The sequence below is a fragment of the Catharus ustulatus genome, chromosome 10, assembly GCF_009819885.2.
Source record: "Catharus ustulatus isolate bCatUst1 chromosome 10, bCatUst1.pri.v2, whole genome shotgun sequence".
NCBI classification, from domain to species: domain Eukaryota; kingdom Metazoa; phylum Chordata; class Aves; order Passeriformes; family Turdidae; genus Catharus; species Catharus ustulatus.
Window position 1 is genome coordinate 3,874,157 of NC_046230.1, and position 13,655 is coordinate 3,887,811.

At 40.6% G+C, this 13,655-nt stretch overlaps 1 protein-coding gene across 4 annotated transcripts in view; it reads left to right on the plus strand.

The window, feature by feature from the left end:
* Window positions 1-13,655, plus strand: part of WDR33 (WD repeat domain 33) — a 68,519-nt gene that overhangs the window by 49,087 nt on the left and 5,777 nt on the right. For 2 of the 4 annotated variants that reach the window (XM_033068597.2, XM_033068596.2), the window contains exons 8-19: window positions 1,438-1,564; window positions 2,120-2,274; window positions 2,398-2,476; window positions 2,969-3,079; window positions 3,843-3,937; window positions 4,146-4,154; window positions 4,805-4,891; window positions 5,119-5,258; window positions 5,616-5,768; window positions 6,140-7,183; window positions 10,804-10,906; window positions 11,190-11,652. In XM_033068597.2, the coding sequence (XP_032924488.1) occupies window positions 1,438-1,564; window positions 2,120-2,274; window positions 2,398-2,476; window positions 2,969-3,079; window positions 3,843-3,937; window positions 4,146-4,154; window positions 4,805-4,891; window positions 5,119-5,258; window positions 5,616-5,768; window positions 6,140-7,183; window positions 10,804-10,906; window positions 11,190-11,652 (2,566 nt within the window). Of the gene's footprint in view, window positions 1-1,437; window positions 1,565-2,119; window positions 2,275-2,397; window positions 2,477-2,968; window positions 3,080-3,842; window positions 3,938-4,145; window positions 4,155-4,804; window positions 4,892-5,118; window positions 5,259-5,615; window positions 5,769-6,139; window positions 7,184-10,803; window positions 10,907-11,189; window positions 11,653-11,734; window positions 12,646-13,655 lie in introns of those variants that run through there. The other 2 variants (XM_033068599.1, XM_033068598.1) reach the window with 2 other exon arrangements.

A 13,655-nucleotide genomic window follows, 5' to 3' on the forward strand; every position in this document is an offset into this window, starting at 1 on the left:
GTAGACAGACACATTCCTGGAATCCCATTCTAATCTCACTTCTTCAGTGACCCAAGGCATTCTTCTTTTCCCTATGTATATAGATATAAACAATGTGGGACTAGGAGAAAGGGGAGAGGCTTCAGTAGGAGGCAGAGCCAAGGGGGGAATTGCTTCATTAACTGTGCTTTTAATTGGGAACTCTTGTCAATTATGCTAATTTGCTAAGTTTATAAAAGTGTCACAGCCCTGTATCACATGTGCATTCTGCTGTGCATTTTGCCATAAGTGCACCTGAAGGTTCCTTCAATAAACGGTAACCACTTGTATCCTTTTAATCTTTGGCTGGTGATTTCAGAGCTCAGAAAGGCATCAATTCTAATTTGATTTTTCTGTGGCCTCAGAAAAACTTATTTTAATGTCTTGTCAAAGTGAGATCTGTGTTGTGACAGCTTGTGCAGCTTAAACTTGGATATTGCACTGTGTAGCAAAGCAGTCTGTGTGGGAGCTGCCTGACTTGATGGGAGCCCTTAGCCTTCCCTGGAGCATGCTCCCATTCTTCCATGCCGTTTATGACCTCAGTGCCTTCATGTTGCAAGCAGACCCTCTCTTTCTCCAATTGTTTTTTCTTCAGTTTTCTGGGATGGGCTTTTACTGTTGGCCCTCCCTTGAAGTGGGCTGGTGTGGAGAGAGACTGGAGAAAGAAATCATTGTTTCTTCTCTGAATTCTTATAGTTAGCCTCAGAAGCCTCATTTTGTCATGCAGCAGGAACAGGCCTTTTGGGTTTTTTTATGGATTTTAGCTCATCTAAACATCACTGATTCTCTCTCAAGGTCAGTCAATTTAAAAGGAAATTATATCACAAGGGCTTTTCTTTGCTAACTCTTGAACCTTGGGAAAACCTGAATCTGTGTAAACTGGTAAGAGGTCACATCTCATCAGGTTTCTTTTAATCATATACTAATTTAGTTTTCAGATCCATTATATAATTTCTTTGCTTATTTTCTGACAGGACAGAAAAGGATAGTACTGATAGGATAGGAACAAATAAGTATTTGCTTTATATTTCTACAGTTTTCCACTGAAAGTGAAGTGTCACCGAATCATTTTACCTCACCACCTCCATATAAATGCTCCATCAGTTGCTACATTTAGAATGCTGTGAAGTTGTATAAGGCCAAAGTCTAAAGGAAAGTACCAATTTAAACAGAAACTTCTTAGATAATTTTTTCAGTGAGCTTGATTTGAGGACATAATCTGAGGAGAAAGTGTTCCCGTTAATTAGTGGGAAGGAAGACAAGCTAAATAACTTGGAAGAGACTTTATGTAATTTATGTTTTGTAACCTGTGCTCTGTGATGTTTTTCATTCAGTTTTACATTAGTTATAAGGTGTGCACTCTGTAATTTTTCAGTGTCTGTGAAATCTCAGAATGGACAATTTTTATCTTCTTAACAGGCCATGGAGCAGATGTGAAATGCGTTGACTGGCATCCAACAAAGGGATTGGTTGTTTCAGGAAGTAAAGATAGCCAACAGCCCATCAAATTCTGGGATCCAAAGACTGGCCAGAGCCTTGCCACACTGTAAGTTCTTACCCATAGACTTTTGATTTGCTCAAATATAAGCTAACTTTATAAAATAATTTTTTCTTCATTCCCCTCTTAGCTCTTTTCCTTACACCTTTTCAGCCATACACAGTTGCTTCAAACATAAAGTTATTGCTTTAGCTGTGCCAGAAAACCCAAAGGTTAGATGAAGACAAGTCTGTACCTGGAAAATTGAGACCTTAATATTCACTATTTAAATTTACTTCACAGATAATCTAGTCACACAGTTCTCATTCAGACTGAGATAGGGAAAACAGAGGTGTTTCATCTGGCTGATGTAAACTTTCTTATGCTGCACTAGAAACATGCACAGTAACTGGATACTGTCTCAGTGAGTGCTACCAGTTGCTTTGCAGTACAAGAGGCCAGGATCAAAGCATGGAACCTTTGCACAGAAAACCCATGTTCTGCTTTAGTAGGCTGAACTGCCTTGTTATTGACTTGAATATTTGTGACTGGCAAATGACACATTTTTATCTGTGTCTGAGAAATCAGTTTCAGGACAGATCTGTTTCTGTTTCTCTCTTGCAGACATGCTCACAAAAACACAGTGATGGAGGTGAAACTGAACCTCAATGGCAACTGGCTGCTGACAGCTTCTCGTGACCACCTCTGTAAGCTCTTTGACATCCGGAACCTGAAAGAAGAACTTCAGGTCTTCAGGGGTCATAAGAAAGAGGCCACAGGTCATCATTTTTTTTTATTATGTAGATTGCTATTATTAAGCTTAAATTAAGAATTAAAATTATTTCCATCCATTAGAAATTGTAGTATTACACCTTCTGATGGTGGCTTACTGTGTGTTTCAGCTGTGGCCTGGCATCCTGTTCACGAAGGGCTGTTTGCCAGTGGAGGCTCTGATGGCTCCTTGTTGTTCTGGCATGTTGGGTATGTGGCATTTTCATCAGCATGTTGGAAAGATTTTGGTCAGCTGTGCAAGCTGTTAGACACAACACAGAATGTCTCTTTACCCCTTTGGGTGTGTATTTGACCTGCATATTGATGATAATAGTTTTTCTCTGTACTTGAGGAATTTGTTAATATGCATTTATGAAGTTTTCCTATAGCAATGTGCTTTAAAGGATACAATTTCTTGCACACAACCAACCATGTGTTAAGATGGTGATGAATGGTTGAAAGTCCTAGTTTCTTAAAGCTTGTTCTGAAGTTCTGTAATTATTTTGGTTTTAAATGTACAGTTAAAAATCCCTACATTACTGAACTGCTTATTAAAACCATGGGGAGCAATCAGTTCATCCAGCAGAAAATTTGACAAAATAGGGGATAGAGGATGAACAACAACTGAATAGCAGAAGTTTTCTGTTGTAGCTATAGGAGATATTCACCTGTGTTTAATTTTTTTGTTTTTTAACACATCAGGGTTGAGAAGGAGGTTGGTGGAATGGAAATGGCCCATGAAGGAATGATCTGGAGTCTGGCATGGCATCCCCTTGGACACATTCTGTGTTCAGGCTCCAATGATCACACCAGGTAATCTGAAGTATTTAAAGAGAAGGTCTAAAGGAATGTATTTCCTTTTAGAAGCTAGAACAGCATTTGGCATCAGAGAATAAATAGATTGGGATGGTTCTGTTACACAACCAGTGGCCAAAGCAGAGACACAACTTATGTTAATAGGCAGCACTAGGTGGCACTGACATTTTATATTACAAGGTAGAGACTGACCTCTTGATTTTGGTTGATGGGAGCTTTTAAATCCACTGAGGAAATGTTTAAAATAGAATTCTTGTTGTTTCTTGCTGAAGAAATACTCGTATTTCCACAGCAATTTTTCCTGCAGATCATCTGTTGGTCATGTCTTTTCACAGTGCAGACCTGTTCAAAGGCTGTAGTTTGTGGTTTTAGGTTGGACATAGTGCATTTTATAAATGCAGTAAATTTTTGTGGGGGCATCCATGTTTAGTGTGTATGAATATGCTTGAGCAATAAGGCTTTGGAATGGACTAGAAAAATTTCTTTTCAGGATCTGATGTTGATGCCTTGTGCTTACACCCATCACACTTTGAAGTGTCTTCTAACTTGTAACTATGTAATTCATTACAAAACTTGCTGGGATTTTTATTTTTGCCTTGAAGCTCATACCATGTGTTCAGATCTAGGGCTGATCTTGATTTAGTAAGAGTTGAATCCTTATATAATCAAGATACCATACCATAAATCAAAGAACTAATTAAATCAAAAGTTGTTGATGCTCTTGACCCTGTAATGAGATCATATAACTTCCTTTTGACAGCAAGTTTTGGACTAGAAATCGGCCAGGAGATAAAATGCGAGACCGTTACAACTTGAACCTGCTGCCTGGGATGTCAGAGGATGGTGTGGAATATGGTAAGGCATTTTTCCTCAGTATGGAAGGAAGAGGATTGGGGTCAGGAACAGGCCTAGGTCATTAGGTGACACTTGTGGGTAAGGTGAGGAAGCAGAATTAGAGCATTGGGGACCACTTGGGCACAAATACCGTTTTCTAAAGATGATTTTACTCCCTGTGTTATCAGTGATCATCATTCCAACAATGAGTTTTCTTCTGTTTCCACAGCTCCAGGAGGTAAGACCTGCTCTGTCAATCACAGGAAGGAGGTTTGGCTCTTCCTCTGGCAATATCTCCACTTTGCTTTTCTTCCTGAAAACTTCATCTGTCTTCAGTGCTTCCCACACTCCTGAACTGCAACAGAAAAAGCAATAAGAATTTTATTAAAACCTTTAAACTTCCAGTCCACTCTTAAGGATTTATCTCAATAATTGGAGGCTGCTCAGAATTGTCCAGCTCAATGGTGTGCCTCAGCCATCTGTAGTTGCATCTGTTTCTTCAGATTTTTGATTATTTGGGGGTTTTTTTTGGGGGGTGGGATTAAAATGATTAATTTTAATACAAGTTAAATTTTAAAAGATATAGATTTCTTATAACAAAAATAGTAGTGGTTATGGGTTATTATTTCTTTTTCTGAGCTTCTACCCTGAATATAACCTTCCTGAAAGGACATAGTTTCTTTTGGATTGTATTTATAAATTTGAACTTGCAGTTCTTTTAATATCCTGTAATTCATATATGAAACTAAATTGTGACCTATCAGTTGTAAAATACCTATTTACTATTGGACTATGATACTAATGGTAAAAGCATGTGAGAATCCAAAGGTATAAAATAGTAATGTAAAGAAGTTTTCCAAGTATAAATTTTACTGTTTTTTTCTCTAGATGATCTGGAGCCCAACAGCCTGGCAGTTATCCCTGGGATGGGAATACCTGAGCAGTTGAAAATAGCCATGGAGCAGGAGCAGATGGGTAAGTAATAGCTATGGGGAAGCATTCTCCTGAGCAATCCAGATACTGTGTGACTTCTTTTTCATTCTTTTCATATTCTTTGGGAGCACAGGTACTCTTTTCTAAAGTTGTGTGTTGTGCATATTTGCCATGTAAAGAAGTATGAGCTTAAAACCTCTGTGGAAAAAAATAAAGGATCTTTCTGTAAGCCTGCATTGCTCTGACTGTTTGTTTCCCTGGTGCCAAAGGGAAAGATGAGTCCAATGACATTGAAATGACAATCCCAGGACTGGATTGGGGAATGGAGGAAGTAATGCAAAAGGACCAAAAGAAAGTGCCACAGAAAAAAGTTCCCTATGCAAAACCAATACCAGCACAGTTTCAGCAGGTAAATACCTGATAACACAATGAACAGACCAATCTGGTTTTTTCCCAACTTCAAAAAGTGTGTCTCTTTTGAAATGTTTTGGATTTTCAGTATCAGCTCTCCTGTATCAACACCCAGTGCAATTTACCACAGTAACTAGTTTAATTACTATTTAAACATAAAATATTTTATTAAATACCTTCTATCTTGTATCTGTACCTGAGAAGAACTTATAAGGTACAGAAGTTTTATTCAGCATTGTTTTTACTTTCAAGTATCCATACTACAAAATGTTTTAGCATATCCTTTCTCATTGCAGCAATGTGTTGCACACACGTTTTTCTACAGCACTAATCTTGTGTTTCCTAATCTTTATAGGCATGGATGCAAAATAAAGTTCCTTTGCCTCCCCCACCTGAGCCATTGAATGATAGAAAGGAGGATATTAAGCTGGAGGAGAAAAAGAAATCACAGGCAGAAATTGAGCAGGAAATGGCAGCACTTCAGTACACAAACCCACAACTCCTGGAGGTATGTGTGGAAATACAGGGATTGACAAGTTTACTTTAGTCCTTTCTGTGACAGGCTTGGACTTCAGCACTAAAGTGAGCAGCTTCCTGCAGCAGTTTCACCTGTTTGGCTGTTTTCACCTTTTTGGAAGAACACATGTAATTGAACAGGATATTGTACTTAATGCATGATGATGTGAAACCCTCAGTGAGGCTCCACATCTCAGTTTACCCGTGGGCCTCTTCAGTTAGTAATTTCTCTTTAGTTAGTTATTTCTGTTAATTGCAAGAAAAGCATTCTTAAATTCCTATTAAATGGGATGACTGCTTCTGATTTTTAGTTGTAACATGCTTCTGTGCTTAATTGATTTTCTGTGTCTCTTTTTTAAACAGCAACTGAAAATTGAGAGACTTGCACAAAAGCAAGCTGAGCAAGTGCAGCCACCGCCCCCAGGAGGATCTCTCCATGGACCTCAGCCTTTCCCAGGGCAAGGCCCGATGTCACAGATGCCTCAAGGGTTTCAGCAGCCCCTTCCACCTCAGCAGATGCCAATGAATATGCCTCAGATGGGACCTCCTGGTCCACAAGGACAGTTCAGACCTCCGGGACCCCAAGGACAAATAGGACCTCAAGGTCCATTACACCAAGGAGCTGGAGGTCCTCAAGGGTTCATGGGACCACAAGGACCTCCAGGCCCCCAAGGGCCTCCACAAGGAATGCCACGGCCTCAGGATTTACATGGACATCAAGGAATGCAGAGACATCCGGGCCCTCATGGGCCAATGGGGCCGCCAGGTCCGCAGGGTAATGCTGGCCCCCAGGGACACCTGGGGCCACAGGGCCTGCCTGGGTCTCAGACTCATTTAGGACCACAGGGCCCACCTGGCCCACAAGGTCACTTGGGTCCTCAGGGTCCCCCTGGAGGGCAAGGAATGCAGGGGCCACCTGGTCCACGAGGAATGCAAGGACCTCTTCCTCACGGCATGCAAGGAGCTCCGGGATCCCAAGGGATGCAGGGCCCCATATCTCAAGGGCCTTTGATGGGACTTAATCCAAGAGGGATGCAGGGTCCACCAGGACCCAGAGATAACCAGGGACCTAATCCACAAGGGATGATGATGGGTCATCCACAAGAAATGAGAGGTCCTCATATGCAAAGTGGTTTACTAGGACACGGTCCCCAGGAGATGCGGGGCCTTCAGGGACCCCCGCCTCAAGGTTCAATGCTGGGGCCACCACAAGAAATGCGTGGGCCACCTGGTCCCCAGGGCCAGCAAGGACCACAGGGTTCTTTGGTGGGGCCTCAAGGAAACATGCAAGGACCTCAGGGACAGCCAAACCCCTCGAGGGGGCCACATCCTTCCCAGGGCCCTCTGCCCTTCCAGCAGCAGAAAACACCTCTGCTGGGGGACGGGCCTCGTCCCCCCTTCAGTCAGGTACGTGGGGGCAGATTGCAGAATGTGGGAATAATAACTGTCTGTGCAGTAAAAATACACAGCAGGTGCTGAGAGAATGGAGCTTGGCTATTCCTTGCAGGACTGAGGCCTCAGGAAAATTGAATTGATAATGAAAAGGATTCTATAGCTTGGAAAGAGCAGAAGGTGTCCCTGCCGTGGCAGGATGATCTTTAAGGTCACTTCCAACCCAAAATGTTCACAGTTCTATGACAGGTTACTGTGAAAAAGGGATTATTGGGAATACTAGTACAGAAACCAGTCTGCTATGAAAATATGTGACCTTAAGAGAAACTAATTTTTTTTCTTTTTTCTTTTTTTTTATTTAAAGACACTGCACTGTCTTAAGTGGAGTATTTCCTAGGGAGCAGATTAATAAAAGTCAAATTTCAAGAAACTTAACATAAGAAAAGTCATATGTATTAATTAAAGCAAGGTATTTCCAGCTCTCAGTTGTCCAGAATAGTGAATCCAAACTATGGGATGGATTTACCATAGAAGCTGACACACCTGGAATCAGCTTAGGTCTGGTTGCACTTAGCAGTTGATTGTAAGTGGTGAGGGATACAGAGGGACACAGCACTTTCCATTTTCTGCTCTACTACACATCACCCAGAGCTTTGTGTGGTTGTTGCCTCTCATTAGTTCCTAGCTGGATAGCACCAGTTCTGTACTTAGTCTCAAATGTCTTCAGTTCCGGGTGAATTTTGAAAGGGAAGTTTGGAAAAAAAATCTACTTGATTGAAAAAAGTGCGGTGTGTTTTTTAACCAGAATTGTCTCTTTTAGAGCTGCACTTGATAGTTTCAGTCAAAGCTTTAGATATGTTGAGTACTTAATGTGTAATCCAGTTCCAATCACAATGAGAAACTGAATATTGAAATGAGCTTTAGCTCAGGGATTCCTTTCAGATTGAAGCAGAGTAGCCCACAAGTTGTGGGTTTATTTGAATATTTTTTCCTTACAAGTCAGTCATTGCCTCCAGAAGGCTTAATGTGCCACTGTTGCTGAGATTTCCAAAGTATCCAGGTTACACAAACTTGTGTTGGTTCCCCACCTGTGTAACTTAAACCAGCAGAGTTGTTTCTTATTGCTGTCCCAAGGAGACTCATTTTTCTTTCAGAATAATTACCAGTGGAGGGCTGTCCTTGTCTGCCCTTGCCACTGACACTGTTTGAAATTCAGTAGGTGCTTTTGACAGGTGACTGGTTATTTTCTTTGGATATTGCAATCTTAAAGGCTTTTACAGATACTAAAAAAATGACATAGTGAGGTATTTTAGACCATTCTTCCTTCCTTGTGCACATTTAATATGGTAATGGCTTTTAAAAATTAATGTATTTTAAAATTCATAATGTCATAAGGTTTTGCTCCATTTTGCTTCTTTGTACTATTGAATACAGCAGGCCTCACCTGTGATTTTTTTTTAAACAATAGACTTCAGTTTGTTTTGTGTTCTGGATTTGGCTTTTTTCTTTTGTAAACTTGTACAAATCACTTGTCTTCCTTTTCAGCAGCAGAAGTGTGTGAATATCTGCTTTATTAAGGGCTTGTGACATTATTACACAACAGTTAGAGATAATTGAAAGGGTTAATCTCCATATTAGATATCACTGTTACCTGCACTGGCTGTACACTGGAAGCAGAGGTTTGCTGGGATGCACAAGGCCATTTTCAGCTTTTACTGAAGTACCTCTTTCTAAACTCTGCATATTTTCCAGTTCAAGCCCAGTTTGAGGCCTGGGATTAATTTTGAAACAAAAATCCCATGAAAATGCAGAGTTAGGACTCTGTATTCCCAGCTTGGTAAAGCACAGTTTGTTTGTAATCAAGGTTTCTGCCAAGGAGAGTTATTTACTGAGTGCTAAAAACTGCTAGTTTGGTTAAACACTTCCATAAATGGAAGAAGTTCCATAAAATTGATTTTAAGCAAGCATCTGCTAAATATATAGGAAATCCTGGAACTCCAGCAAGGTTTAGGTCAGGAACAGCAGAGTCACTGTGATAGCTGGCTCTTACCTAGTCAGAGGATGGGTTTGTTCTGGACTCAAGTCAACATTCCATCACTAGGAAAGTATTTTTTGGGATTTTGGTTTGTTTGTTGTTTTTTTTAAATGGGCATTAAGCCAGATCTTTTATTTTGCTTATTTTCCCAGCATTCTTACAAACTTACTCGATGCAGCTATTAAGTTTGTAGTACATATTTATGTGCTTTCTTGTGTTTATCACCTACGTTGCAGTCAAATACAAATTTTTAATTCAAAACAATATTTCAAGGTATGATGAGGTAAATGCACAAATAAGCTTTCTGCTTCTCTGCAACCAGAAACAAAAAGGCATTGTTTCTCCAAAATAAATTTAGAGCATTAAAATTATTTAACTTTGATTCATGGAGAAGTTAAGCAGTGTAATTAATGGCCCAGTGCTGTGCTGGAGTACAGGTCTTTAAGTATTTCCAGACTGCAGTCTCAAAGGGTTTTAACAAGTCAGTGGGAAGGCCAAGTCAAAATCTTGCATACTTGACATGTCGAGGAAAAAATCACATTTTTAGGGTTTCTAGTAAGGTTTTGATGGGGATTGGATTTTTGGTCATGTCAGCATAAGAAGGTTTTGTTTTGCAGTCCTGCAGGTTTCAGCTCTGTCTGGTTCATATTTTTATTGTTGGATTTTATATGTACAGTGTAAATTCTGTACATGTCCCTTTTCAGTTCCAGTCAAGCACAAACTCCAAATAATGACTTTTTGTCAGGCCTGTGCAGTTGAAAGGCAGGATCAGAGCATCTTCCAAACAGTTTTCCAACCCGTGTCACCACAGCAGGTCCTGTAAATTTGGTACCTGTCAAAATCTTTCATGAGTCTGTGACAGCAGCTGAATTTAAAGACCATTATTTTATTCTTTAAAATACACAAAAAATGAGACAAAATACCAACAGACATTTAATATACATTACATTTTCTTTGGGATCACATAGAGCAAACAAAACTCTGCCCACTCTTTTTTAATTTTAAAATGAGGAAAAATGAACTTTGCCATCATGTTAAAATTAAACCACATGTATTTCCATGTTAACAACTTACAGAGGTTTAGAGAAGAGGTTCTCTTATGGCCCCCTTGTTGTCCCCTCATCCCAATATTTTTTGATACTTTTTTAATATATATATATATGTAGTTTCTCTTTTTGTTCATTTCCAAATGAAGTCTTTGGTCTGTGAAGCTCTTTAACTGCCTATAAATCAGTACCTGATAATTTTCAAACAAATTTACACATTTTCCTCATCTAGAGGAATAGGATAGTAGTATCAAATACTTAATAAATTCAGTACATTCTTATTGAACAGTCATACTCAGGAAGAATATGAGCTTTATCATCTTTGGCTGTAACAGGTAAAATATGAATACCTGAAATGCTGTTTCCTATAAAATGGTGACTGAAGCATTACTGATGTGAATGTGTGAAAACTGAGGCTGAAACCGTTGGAACATGAGCTGTTTCTGTTGTACAACCTGTGCAGACTTTATGGAAAGAAAACTGTTTTGCACTTTTACAAAAGTGTTGAATTACACATGGTAATTCACATGGCTTTTCTCCTTACATGCTCACAGGATGGACAGAACCCGGGTCCTCCTCCTCTGATACCAGGCCTGGGGCAGCAAGGAGGACAAGGTCGTCTGGGCCCTCACAACCAGGGACCTGGTCTTAATAAAGGTAATTAATTATATTGCCTGTCCTCCTGTGAGTCAGCCTCCTCAAAGAGGGGCTGTCCCAGTGCAGTGCACCCAGGGAGAAATGGCTGGAGCACAGTGCAGGGCCTTGGCCAAAAGAAAAGAGAGAAAAGCTCCCATAGATGTGGGCTGGGATATACAGGAAAAATTTTCCCAGAAATACTGTTCAATGTGAAATGTATCCCGTATGCTTTCTAGAACTGTATGAAGTAGAGCATCCTGAAATGATTTAGAAGTTGTTACTGAGATTCTTTTTGTCCCTGAAGGCGATGCCCGTGGGCCACCCAACCATCACCTGGGCCCGCTGTCGGACAGGCGGCACGAGCAGAACAGCGGCGGCCCCGAGCACGGGCCGGACAGGGGCCTGTTCCGAGGGGGGCAGGACTGGAGTGACGGCAGGGACAGCAGGGGCATGCCCGACAGGCGGGGACCCCACCCCGATTTCCACGACGACTTCGATCGGCCGGACGACTTCCGCGACGATTTCCACCCAGACAAGCGATTCGGCCATCGATTACGGGAGTTCGAGGGGAGAGGAGGCCCGCCATTGCAAGATGAGAAATGGAGACGAGGCGGGCCTGGGCCTCCCTTCCCTCCTGATCACAGGGAATTTGAAGGAGGTGGTTCCAACCGTGGGCCTCCCGGTGCCTGGGAAGGACGGAGACCTTCAGATGACCGATACCCGCGGGATCCTGAGGATGCACGCTTCCGGGGAAGGCGAGATGAGAGGTAAGAGTAAAGCCATTTCTCTTTCTTGGGTAAAAGGGTAAATGGAGGGAACTCTTTTATTCCTGGTTTCCTTTTCATTAAGGAGTCTATCTGTTTCAGATTTATAAACTGGAAACCAATAAGGAAATGAAAACTCTAATATACCTGAGTATAGAGTCCATAAAAATCATTCAGTAATAGAAGAAAACTTGAAAAATGGTCATTGTACACAGCAGCTTCCATGTCTTTAAACAGTAAGTAAAGAGAAGGGGGAAAGTTTGTAGAGAAGATCCAGTGACACAGGATGAAGATCTGAGACCGTTTTGATGAAAATTGAGAGGAGACTTAAAGGTTAAAGTGACAAACTTTTGAATACTAGAAGTGGATTTTGAAATTCTGTCTCCAGTCACAAACTACAGCATGACTGTAGAGACTGTAGGATGAGATGCAATGTCCTGTAAGGAGCAGGAACAGTGATCTGACTGCCAGATAGAAGGGACAGAGTCACAGCATCTGTTGGACTGTCGAGACTATTTTTTCATGCGTTTGCTTGTAGAAATTTTATTTCTCTTTCTGACTTATTTCGTAATGCCACGTGAAGAACTCAAAAATAATCTGATTTACAGCAACGTCCTTGTCATTGCTCACAATCTCTGAATAAATCACAAAGGGATAAATTTATTTTTAGTTACCAGTATAAATATGGAGGAATTAATGCTGTCTCTGAGATTAACTATCAGCAATATTACTCCAGATTTATGTTAGTTTAATTAAGTGAAATTTGGCCTCCAAGGTCTATGCCTCTCACTGACCACCAACCCTCTATGTATAAGAATGTGCTTGTACAAATATGCTGTGGTCTCCACATAATGTGAATTTTGTGTGTTTTAGTTGCCTTTTTAATCATTTTCTTACATTCCTTTTACTTTGCATCTATACAGCTCTTCTTTTAGCTATTTTCTACCTAGCTCTGTAAGATGTAACTTCCTTTTGTGTGAAGAGTATGAAAGGAAATGAACAGTAACTAAAAGAAGGTAACAATTAAAGCCATTTTTAAAAACGTAAAGCCAGAGAAAATCCAGTTGGATGGTCCAGTGGTCCAATGGTCTGCATCACAGAACTGTAAAAGACATAGCAGACAAGACTTTTAGAAGTTCAGTGGAGATTTTTCAAATCTTAAATCGAAAATGCTTAGGGACTGGAAAATATTTTATTATGGTCCTGATTTTTAGAAAGTTTCAGGAAAGGAAACAAGAACCTTGTGACCTGTAAATCTAAGAATATTTTATTTATCAGAGGACAAGTGTTTGCCCAGAAAGTTTGAAATTAAATGGCACAGGGCTCTAAAAGGCTCACTGTGCTTGTAAATTTGATGATTTTCTTGGAATGAAGGTGAACTAGGTGCCATTTACTGCAGATGCTGTGGTGGACTTAATCCCAACCACTTGTTTAGCTGACTTGGTTTGAAACTGAGATTGTAACTGGTTTGATCAAGCATGAGAGGCAAATGTGTGTATGTGTGTTTCTCTCTAATTTCCCATCCTTTTCATCCCTGTCCTGTTCTTACTCTACCTGTGCATATAAACATGATGCTTCTACTGCAGAGACCTGCCTCTTCCTGCCTGCTAATCTGCACAGTGTGTAGTTGTGTACAATAAGGTCCTAGGCCTCGGGAAGAAGATGTGAGAGCAGTCAAACAGGAACTGAACCTGATGCAAGGCAGGGTTTTATGTGTGACTGATGTGAAAAGGCAAATAAGGATATCCATAACACAATAGTAGGAGCTGTGGCTGTGTCAGGCATAGGTATCATAGATTTTTCAAAACTCAACTGTGTCCATGAGTTGCCTGAAATAGGAAAGGCCCTGTTGCTGCAGCCCTGGGGCCTCGTGTTGAAAATCTTGGTAATTTCCAAGCTAAGTCAAATCACACCATATCAGTATTAAAGCGGGAGGCCCTCTAAGAAACCTCTAGAGGACTGTGCTGTTCCAAGGCTAAACAATATTGCTCTGTGATTATTTGAAC